Source organism: Mastomys coucha, unplaced genomic scaffold (assembly GCF_008632895.1).
Source record: "Mastomys coucha isolate ucsf_1 unplaced genomic scaffold, UCSF_Mcou_1 pScaffold5, whole genome shotgun sequence".
In the NCBI taxonomy this organism is placed as follows: domain Eukaryota; kingdom Metazoa; phylum Chordata; class Mammalia; order Rodentia; family Muridae; genus Mastomys; species Mastomys coucha.
This window is the reverse complement of record NW_022196911.1, coordinates 114,749,985-114,761,320: the sequence shown is the minus strand read 5'-3', so window position 1 is coordinate 114,761,320 and position 11,336 is coordinate 114,749,985. Positions and strand designations below refer to the sequence as shown.

At 49.3% G+C, this 11,336-nt stretch overlaps 1 protein-coding gene across 1 annotated transcript in view; it reads left to right on the top strand.

Annotated features, from left to right (window-relative positions):
- The first annotated feature begins 5,799 nt into the window (after positions 1–5,799).
- The window catches only part of Cyth1 (cytohesin 1), a 90,904-nt gene continuing 85,367 nt past the window's right edge, over positions 5,800–11,336 (top strand). Inside the window, exon 1 of the mRNA XM_031355002.1 lies at positions 5,800–5,947. Within this exon, the coding sequence (XP_031210862.1) occupies positions 5,926–5,947 (22 nt within the window). The 5' untranslated portion in view covers positions 5,800–5,925. The remainder of the gene's footprint in view (positions 5,948–11,336) is intronic.

Here is an 11,336-nt window from a genome sequence, read left to right as displayed (position 1 = left end):
GGCACAGTACTTGTTCATTTGAGTATGAAGCAGGTATCTCCATTTATTTTCAGGCCTTGCCAATCCTTTCCCAAACCCCTGGCAGCCTACTTTGGGCTGCTGCCCAGTAGGCACTGGTTGGTCGGACCGTGTGAACACAGCCATCTGGCTTCCTTGGCTGGCCTCCACTGGCACGTGCACTCACTCACATATACCTCCACATGCACGCACATAATTAAAAAGATGTATGTAGTCATGTATGTACATGTATGAGTATACCCGCATGAGTTCATGTGTCACGTGTGTACAGGAAGCCATGTTGGAGTCACTGGAACTAGAGTTCCAGGCAGTTAAGACCAGCCCGATGTGGATGCTGGGCTTGGTTCCTCTGGATGGAAAAGGAGCAATGCTCTTAACCGCTCAGCCATGTTTCCAGTGTCCAAATAAATCATAAAACAACAGAAACATGGGGAGCATGCCCAAAACTGGGTGGCTTAAAACAACAGGAATGTCTTCTCAGGTTCTGGAGGGCGGGTGTGGGCCTGCAGGGCTGTGCTCCCTCCACAGTGGCCCGGGCAGGATCCTGCCTTTCTTTTCCAGTTGTTCCAGGTGGGGGCTGGCATCCCTCCAGCCGCTGTGCCTCTTCACATGGTCCTCTCGGCTGCCTCTGTCCCACAGTCCCACAGGACTAGGATCCGTTCTAATGACCCTCTCTTGATCACATCTACAAGGACATTGTTTCCAAATAAGGTCCTGTTCTCAGGCCACTTGGAAGGAGCCAACTCGAGAGAGACACAACTCAAGCCGTGACCACATAGAAAGGCTCTATTAGGGGACTCATGGAGCAGGGCTTACCAGAAACTCTGCTGATGTCCAGCTGTGTTCCCATCATGAGCCTAGAAGGAGCTTACGTGGAATGCCTGGACACACAAGGACAAATGGACGTGACTTTTCTGTTCATTCTAATGATGAATGTCTGAACGCTGTTCTGTTTTTTTAATTAGTTAATATTTATTTTTATATATGTGATTATACCGTCACTGTCTTCAGACACACCAGAAGAGGGCATCAGATCCCATTACAGATGGTTGTGAGCCACCATGTGGTTGCTGGAAATTGATCTCAGGATCTCTGGAAGAACAGTCAGTGCTCTTAAGCTCTGAGCCATCTCTCCAGTCACCCCCCCTACCCCCCCCCATGTTCTGTTTTTATTGTTTCCACTTCCTACAACTGAGAAATTATCTTGTATCAGGAAACAGAAATCAGCCTCAATCTTTTTTTTTTTTAAATGTAAACATGGTAAAGCCACTTAGTGTTCTTACTCTTAAAAAAAAATCAGTTGGTAGCTTCAAACCTTCAAGTATGAATATATATAACCTGGAGTAACGGCAGAAAGCAGGGAAGTAAAAGGGGGTGATTGTGGGGTGGGGTGGGAAGGGAGAAATAGGGGACCAGTGGGGTACATGTGGCATGAAGGGGAGATAGAAAACATGGGGTTCTAGCTAGGGGTGTGAGGGAAATAAATACAGAAGGAGGGAGGAGGGAGGAGGGTAGCCCGATAGTGAGGACTCCTAGGGACAGCGACTATTAACTACCTAAAGACACATGTAAGTCAGTGTACACATAGACAGTCTTAGTGACAATTTCCCATCTGGGCTGACAATTCCCCCTCACCCCCAAGAGCCACAGGCTAACAAAAACTCCAACATCAGGCTTGAGAACCTGCCTTTTGAGTTGTCCAGGTTGTCCAAACGACTCCCAGAACATTATAGGCAATTACTCTTAGTTAGCCTTCCTCCAAAATAGTAAGTCCCTGTTGCTGAAGAAACCGTGTCCTTCAGACACAGGGCCCCGAGACCCAAGAGCTGGAACTGACTTCAGACCACCTTGGGAATTAGCTTTCGTGGTATCAGAAGGTGCCATGCAAGCTTCCAGAAGGGGAGGAAGCAACAGTCCTACCTACCTCTGACACCTGTAGCCACAATGACCAGCATGGCAGGTAAACTAGGGGTGTGGTGGTTGCACACATACATTGGTGGTGACCAAAAACTCTCTAGTTAGACTTGAGACAGGAAGGGAATCCTGCCTGACACTGAAACCCAGTTACCCAATGCTCATGAAGTCATGTATCTTAGAGGAGAGAGAACCTGTAGCCATCACTTTACTAAAGCAGTGCCAACCCTAACTACAGTTGTTGTTGTAGTTGTTAACTACAAATTGTTGTCCTTACGCCACAGATCAGTGTATCTCCCCCTCCTAAGCAAGGAAATGGTTTTTTGCATCAGGTGGAGACTATTTCAGAAAACCACCACTAATCAAGGTGCACAGCTGTGCAGCCCAGTCCTACCTGCTACATCTACAACACTACTGCATGGAAGAAGAGCCGGTGCAAAGATTCTAAGAGCCAGACGATCAGGGAGGCTGCTGTAAGACTGTGTCTCCTACAAAAGTCAGAATTAAATCCACAAGGCCTCACCACCATGGCTGTCTAAACATGGCCCAATCAAGGACAATGCGGATAGAAATGTGCTAACACAGGAGGAGGAGGGCACAGAGGGCCTCAATACTAGCCAAGGAATTACAGGTCAGTAAGGAATGCTGAAAGTGGGAGGAGCCATCTTTCTGGGGAAGAGCACACTAGCTGGTTATCCAATACCAAATAGTCGTGAAAACTTCATACAAGTAACGTTATACAGATGGAGCAATAGTCGTGAAAACTTCATACAAGTAACGTTATACAGATGGAGCGGGTTGTGTTCATATACCTAAGAACACATACAAGCTCTTAACAAAAAGGTCATGGAGTTCAAGGAGAGCAATGGAGGAACACATAAGCGGGTTTGGAGGGAGGGAAGGGAAGTAGAAAATGATGTAATAATATTCTCATTTCAGAAGAAAGTTTTTAAAAGAGAGACATTTCCCAGAGGGGGCTCCGTGGCTAAGGATGTGCATGGAAACAACAGTAAAGTGAGATAGGTAAATTTTGTTTTTTGAGACAGGGTTTTTCTGTGTAGCCCTGGCTGTCCTGGAACTTACTATGTAGACCAGGCTGGCCACAAACTCACAGAGATCCACCTGCCTCTACCTCTTGTGTGCTGAGCTTAAAGTTGTGTGCCACCCCCCACCCAACCTACCCCTACCCCCATCCCCAGCAAGATGCATAAATTCCTTAATATAATGTTTTGGGCTTCCTCCTCGTCCTCCTCCTTGTCCTCCTCGTCCTCGTCCTCGTCCTCGTCCTCGTCCTCGTCCTCCTCCTCCTCCTCCTCCTCCTCCTCCTCCTCCTGTTTTGTCTAATGTTCCTAGGACAAGCAAATCAACTCCCCAGAGGCAGTTTGCACTGCTTCTCCTTCCTGGGAGCATGAGATGCAGAGGAGCCAAAGGTGTGACTCACATGCCACCAGGGTAGTGAATAGCAGCGGGGAGGGCTGCAGAAGATCGTGTATGTGGGATGACCAGGGATCAAGGACGGGGAGCACAACTTGAACCCGGGGAAAGATGGAGGCAGGCATGGGAGGTAGAATGCAGACTGGCAGAGCTAGCGAGACTTGCAAAGTACAGCATTTTGTATAATCTCATCATAAAGTATGCAAAGTGCTAAGCATCACACCGACAGACACACAAACATGTCACGGACTGGGAACGCACAAACAGACAGATAAATGTTGTTGCTCAGCTAGCAAAGAACATTCCATAGTGAGAGGGCCATGGAGTCCAAGTGGATTCAACTGAATTTAATTATTTTCTGTGTGGACGTTTTGTGTGCATGTTTGGCTGTACAACACATGCATGCATGCCCTGGAAATCAGAAGAGGGCATTGGATCCTCTGGAACTGGAGTTATGGACAGTTGTGAGCCACCATGTGGGTGGTAGCAATTGAAACTGGGTCTTTTTGCAAGAATAAGAGCTCTTAATGGATACACTATCTCTCCAGCCTCACCAAAGGTATTTTAATGTTCTAGAAAAAGTAAATAAGAAAATAAAGAAAAAGGAAAGAAAGGAAGAAAGAAAAATTGTTTATTTCTATTTTATGTGTATGTTTGTCTGTCCATGTGTATACATATCCCATACTTGCCTGGTGCCTTTGGGGGCCAGAAAAAGGTATCTGCTCTCCTGGAACCAGAGTTATGATAGTTGTGAGCTGCCCTGCAGGTGCTGAGCACAGAACATGAACCCTCTGCACGAGCAGCAAGCACTCTTAACTGCCGAGCCCTCTTTCCAACGCCATCTTTTTCTTCTGTTGATATTTATATTGTGTATGCGAGTGCACCCATTTCTGATGGCTCCAGTTCTAGGGGATCTGATGCCTTTTCTGGACTCCATGACTACCTTCACACACATGTGAGTGCACACACAGAGAGGTATTCACACCGATACACAGACACACACATAAAAAATGTTAATATCTTTAAAGAAAAAAATAAGTCCCGCTTCCTCCACTCCCCTTTCATTTCTGTCAATTTCCCTCATATATTTTTCTCAGAAAATACGCATAGACCCACTGCAGCATGTCTGCCACAAAGCAGGTGTAAAGTGGTGCACTGGGGGATTTAAATGCATTAAAGTTGCACAGAGATTTTGAGCAATTACAGACCTTGGGGAGGAAGGATTGCTGCAGCCCACCCAGTAAAGAGAAGGACCCACAAGGGAAGACCTGACTCTCCTTCCACCCGCTGTGGGTGGCTTGGCCCCTTCATGCCCTGGAGAAGCCCAAGATTCCCACAGAGCTGTGGAGGGAGAAGGCTGGTTCTGGGGCTGCCCTTCTGCCGTATGGGATTCCAAGTCTTTGTTTCAATCAGGAGGACCCTCCCCAAAACTTCCCAGTGTCTCTTTTGCTGTATTTTTTAGGGTTTTTTTTTTTTTTGCTTTGTTTTATTTTTGAGGTGGAGTTTCACTATATTGTCCTCCTGCCTCAGCATGCAACAGGCAGGCACCACTACCCCAGGCTTTTCTGGGTTTAAGAAGGGTTTGCATGGTGTAGTAGGGGACGACCTACCACCTGGATGCCCCAGCCCACATAAGACCCTGAATCTTTGGGAATCAGTTTTCTCCTTTTCCCTGGTCTCTGGGATGTAATCTAGGGCCTCTCACATGCTAGGCCAGTGCTGTCATTGAGCTTCACTCCCTGCCTCTCACTTGTCTAGAGTTCACCGGACAGGGTGTTCCCTAAGGGCCATTTCAGATCATTGGTTGGTGCTTCCACTGATTAACTCTGCAGAGACCTCCTGCCGCATAAATGCTTTCACCGCCACAGAAGCAGCCCCTGGTCACAAGTGCACAAGGGGATCAACTGGTCCTCCCGAAGAAAGTAGCAGAGCCTGTGAACTGAGGCTACTAAGTGAGAAGCTACGTCCTCCAGTGAAACCTGGCGCCGGTACAAAGTATAAGCAACGAACTCAGAAGAGTTTAGGTAATTTCCTCCTCGACATGCTGGAGTCCGAGGTGAATTCAGCCAGGGCCACCTACCCTTCGGTGACACCCGTGACCTTGAGTACGTCTAACCAGCCGAGCGGCTGGACGCCGGCCCTGGCAGGGAAACCACGCACGCGGCCTACGCACGCTTGTGAAACTTGACACCCGAAACTGCCCCGCCCCGCGGAGAGTGAGGGGGCGGTACCTAAAGGGCGAGGGCGTGGCTTGGGGCGGAGTCCTCGAGAGGCAGGGCCTAGGTGCCGCGCGTGCGTAAACGCAAACTAAAGAGGCGGTCCGCAAGCGGACAGGGCCTCGAGGGCGTTCGCGCACGCGCGCCTTTGCTGGGGGCGGGACCTTGGGCTGGGGGCGGTGCCTCGGGCGGCGCGTGCGCAGGCGCGTGCTGGGTCGTGCGGGCGCGGTGCGGGGGGCGGGGCTCCGCGGCTCGGAGCTGGCCTGTAGCGAGCTGGTGTCTGGCAGGACGCGGGCTGCGGGAGGTCAGTGGTGGTCGGGGGCCGGAGCTGGTCGCCGGCACCATGGAGGACGATGACAGCTATGGTGAGTGGGGCCCGTTTGCCGCCCCGTTCGTGAGCTTCCGCCTGCGCCGGTGTCCCTGGGACGGGGCGCGGAGCGCTGGGTGGCGGCAGTGCGAGGGCCCGGGGGTGACTGCCCAGGCGCTCGAGGGCCTGAGGGTCGCCGGGGCTCAGGGTCGCCTGGACCTTAGGATCGCCGTGAACGGGGAGTCACCGGGCCTGAGGGTCGCCGGGAACTGAGTGTCACCCGGCCCTGAGGGTTACCGGGGCTGCAGGTCACTCAGGCCTGAAGGGTCACGGGCAGGGGTCGCCCGAACCAGAGGGCGCCGAGGGGGCGGGTGTTAAACCGGGGCTTTCGTGCTCCGGGACCGGAGTGACTCGGGCCTGAGTAACCCAGCTGGAGCTGAGGTTTGCGAGTCTAGGGGCCCCGGGAGGGGAGTCACCCGGGGTTAGAGGGTCTTCGCGGCGGGGGGTAACCGGAGCGCTTGAGGGTCGCAAGGGCGCCGAGGGGCATCACGGCCAGGTGACTGGGGTCGGAGTCTTCCAGGCGAGTCGCCTGCTGCTTGTCACCGGGCTGGCAGACGCCGGGAGCGGCCGCGGGACTAACACACCCGGCCTGTGTTCCCTAGTAGTTTCCGGCTCTCCAGGGTGTTAGAAGTTATGTGCCCCATCTAGCTCTTTGTTCTGAGATGAACACAAGTGGCCTGACCGGGCCCTCTGAGACGGGGACATCGGTCAGGTTCGTGCTACCGTCGCCTTGTGAATTAGCTCCTGGTCCCCGGGTCTGTCAGTCGGGGCTTGACCACATTGGGCAAGGAGATCAAGTTTGAGCTGTTGCCTGAAGGTAGCCGGGTAATGACCCCAGTCCACATCCTCCAACAGGGCAGAAGCGATTTAGACTCCCCTGGCTAACCTTGCTTCTTGTTGGTGTTCCACTAGGGCTCTGATCCCTCAGAGGGTGCGCAATCTCTGGAGCTGTAGAAGGTTATTTGAAATGCTTTACGCGGTTGTTAGCATTGTTTCCGAGAGGAATGGAAGAAGGAAGGAATGGCAGGTAGGGCAAGTGGCAAACTTTACTGGTTTGGCAGGCAGGGAAGTATGGATCAGGAACTTAACATGCTTATGGGGCTTAATGGAGCCAAACTGGTGTGTTGCCTCACAGGCAGCATTGCCTCCTCACACTCTGGTGAGGAATATTAAAATACCCCAAGGGAAGCCTCTTAGATCTTTGCAGGTAAGCCCTTAGAGAACTCTGACCCGGTGAAGCCATGAGGGGTATGGCTAACAACTCCCTGAGCTTCAGATGTGTGACCACTGTGTGTCCCTGAATGTCAGAGGTCTGTGCCTGCCTGTTCAGGGGAAGAAGCCTGCCTTTGCTACCTTCCAGGTAACAGTGTGTGCCTTGCCTTCCTCGCCTGCAGGCGGGCCCCTGCGGATTGCTCTGCCCCTTTGGACCCTCAGGGTTTTTTCTTTTGCTGGAAACCTTCCCTGGCTTTCCCCACTGCTCTCTTCTGTCCCTCTTGTCCTTTGTTGGCCCCTGGGTGCCAGGGTTCTGCCAGGCTTTGTTCTTATCCTCCCCTGGTTACTGCCTGCTGGGTGAGGCAAGAGGCGGCTCTTCTGGTTGGTTTTAATAGTGACTGCTTTGACTCAGGCATGACTTGTACTAGGAAAGGAAAAAATGGAAGCCTTTCGGTTCCTGTCACTGCCAGGAAGAGAGGGGCTCAAACCCAAGTTTACTCTGTAGTTCTGGAGGTCGGAAAGTCCAAATCAGGTCACACTGGGCTGATACCAAGGTTTCGCATTAGGGCAGTGTTCCTTCCAGAGATCGGAGGACAGACTCGGCCTCCTTTCCTTTTCTAGCTCTAGAGGATGCTTGGCTTCCCTTGGGAGCCATCTTTAAAGCCAGTGGGTAACGTCTCTCTGCTTTGTGTAATTGCTGCCCTTTCACAGGACACTTGTATGTCACACCTACCTAGATAACCCAGGATAAGGATCATAGCCATCTACAAATTCAGCTTCCCTTTTGCCACTTTTAAAGATTTGAGGATTGTGATGTTTACATCTTTAACTTTTTAAAATTTTATTTATTTATTTATTGCATGTGGTGGTCAGAGGACATCCTTACAGGAGTTGGTTCTCTGCTTCCACTCTGCCAGTCCTAGGATGAAACTCAGGTTGCTAGACTTAACACCAAGTGCTTTTTAACCCACTGGGACATCTCACCATCACAGATGTGGGCATGCATGCAAGTCTTCAGGAGAGCTCCACGGCCTTATTGCCTCCTTTATACACATTTACATCTTTTTATTTGGGAGGAACTAGAGCGATTAAATATAAGAAAACTCCTCTAGTATCATATAGTATAAATGGCTTCCCTCTCTCCTTCTCTCCTTTCCTTCTTCCTTCTTTCCTTCCTTCCTCCCTCCCCTTGTCTCCTCTCTCTGCCCCCTTCTCTTGATCTCCTCTCTCCATTTTGAGGTGGGGAAGCATCTCCCTATGAGTCCATGGGTCTGGCCTCAAACTCTTAGGTTTAAGTGATCTTCCTGCTCAGCTTTCTGAGTAGCTGGCACTGCTTGATTCTGTGCCTGGCTGCGCCTCCCAGTTTGGTTTGTTATAGTATCAGACCATAGAGAGAATTTACTTAGACCAGTTCCCACATGTTAAGAGGAAACGTGCACTGGAGATTTGTGAAACACGCAGGCATAGTCAGAGCGTCCAGTGTTTTCTTCCAGATGAACTTCATAAGCTGTAATATTTGGGTTTTAAAATATTAAGAAACTGTTTCTTATGGCTTCGACATTTTTATATAAATGTTTTAGCCAGGCTTGTCCGGAATTCGCCCCTGTCTGCCTTTGTGTTGGCCTTGGACCATTACCACTGTTCTGTGGAGAAATACATTTGGATTACAGAGCTAGCATGCTGAAGACCGAGCACATGTCTGTGGGGAAATACATTTGGATTACAGAGCTAGCATGCTGAAGACCGAGCACATGTCTTGGAGGTTTGCTGTTCAACTAAAGGGACTTACAGAAGTAAACAGTGAGCCTGCCTCCCCTGCAGGCAGAGATCATTTGACGGCTGCACCTATGCAGGCTGTGGCTTTCCTGGTTCTGAAAAGAGCTCTAATGGCACTGTGGTGTCTGCCACACAGTGCTGTTGGCTTACATGTTCAACTGTTTGTGTTCAGGAGTAAAAATAAAGTGTAAACTTAGAGCTGAGCAGTGGTGGCATACGCCTTTAATCCCAGCACTTGGGAGGCAGAGGCAGGCGGATTTCTGAGTTCGAGGCCAACCTGGTCTACAGAGTGAGTTCCAGGACAGCCAGGGCTACACAGAGAAACCCTGTCTCAAAAAACAAAACAAAACAAAACAAAACAAAAAACCCAAAAAGTGTAAACTTAGATTTTGTATGTATCTTGTTTAGGACACAGATACTGGGCCTGACTGGAATCAGGTAGGGTTCTATGTTAATACTGCAGAGGGTTGTGAACACATGTGAGGGCCTCCCCAGAGTGGATCTTCATGGTTGGGGCTCAGTCCTACATTCAGTTGTTAACTTTTTAAAACAATTTGAGACAAGATGTCAGGTAGGCCATTGCTACAAACTCAATATGTCACTCAGGATACCCTTGAACTCCTGATGTTCCTGCCACCATATCCTAAGTACTAGATTACAGATGTGCACCATACCCAGTTAACCTCTTCTCTAAGGATCATATCCATCCAAATTTAATTTTGTTTTTATTTTATGAGTGTTTTGTCTTCATGTATGGTCAGAGGAGGAGTCAGATCCCCTGTAACTGGAGTTTCAGAGAGTTATAAACCACCACGTGTGTGCTAAGAATCAAACCTGGATTCCCCAGAACAGCCAGTGCTTTTAACCACTTAGCCAGCTCTTCAGCTACTATATATATGTGTATATATATACATATATATCCATGTGTGTATATATGTGTGTGTGTAAATGTGTTAAATGGTTTTATTCTATAACTCTAGCTAGCCTAGAACTTGTTACACAGACCAGGCTGGCCTTGAAATACAAAAACCCATCTGTCCCTGCTTCTTCAGCACTGACATTAAAGGTGTGTACCACCATGCCTGTCTTCCCCATATAAAAATTTAAAAGGAGAACCCTTGGAATCTATCCTTTCCCATAGCAAAGGCATTCTGGACACCTTGTTTCTGCTCCTTTTCGATTGCATAGGCAAACTGTCAACAGGTAGTTGATCTTTATGTTTAAAGTGAACTGGAAAGTTCTCTCACAGAACAGAGCCACCTTGCTCCTGAAATGCTTGTGACATAATCTTCACATTGAGCTCCTGGATCCCATGCAAGCAAAGTAGAAGCACTTTTAATTAGATTATCAGTATTTAAGAAGAGTTGAGAAAATCTAGGTTTCAGTTTCTTGGTAGACTGTGAGCGGTGAGGTAGAACATAGAGGAAAATAGTTGATTTGCATAGCGTGTGGGGACACTGAAGTACAGCTGCATGCTTGTTATCTCATGAGGCAAGTGTACAGAGGATACTCAGGGCCAGGGTGGTGAGATAAAAACAGACGTAGCACCCAGGCCCTTCAGGACCACCTCTCCTCTGTCTCCTGTCACAATGATCGATGACGACTGTCAGGGTCTGACCCGCTTTCTGTGTGTGGTTAGGTGCAGTGCCTGAAGCACTGGAGTGCCCCAGGAGAAGGACTCTGTCGTCTGTGGACACAGAACTCTCCTGAATTGTGATTACTGTGGGGAGTCTTGCCACAGAGGACCCATGGGTGAGAAGGGCAGGTGTGGAGGATGCAGGTGGTAGCCTGTTGGTGACAGCAGGGCCTCTGGCCAGTTGTGACCTAATTTTATGAACCCAGGGCTCTTGCAGTACTTTAGGGAATGGACTAAAAAGAGAGAGTTGTCTCTGGTTTTGGTGGGAAGGGTTGTAGAGTAGAAATAATCACTATTCGCAATGCCATGAAATTCATGTGTTGTACTGCACCCAGAAGGAGGGTTTATATCAGATAGAGGGTGAACTGACTGTGCTCTATACAGTGAGCCACGGGATCCAGGTGTACAGGCATCAAGGAGACTGAAAAGGTGTAATTTATATTTTTTAAATTTCTTTTTTAATGTGTTAGTGTTTTGCCTGAGTGTGTTTATGTGTACTGCATGAGAGCCTACCGTACCTGGAAGCTAGAAAAGAGCATTGTGTCCTCTGGAACTGGAGCGATAGAGGGCTGTGAACATGTGGTTGCTAGGAAATCCAACCCAGGTCCTCTACAAAAGCAGCAAGTGCTCTCAACCATTGAGCCATGTCTCCAGTCTCAAGAGTACTTTTAAAGTTGGGTCTTTAAAAGTAATCTTTAAGCCGGGCGGTGGTGGCACATGCCTTTAATCCCAGCACTTGGAAGGCAGAGGCAGGTGGATTTCT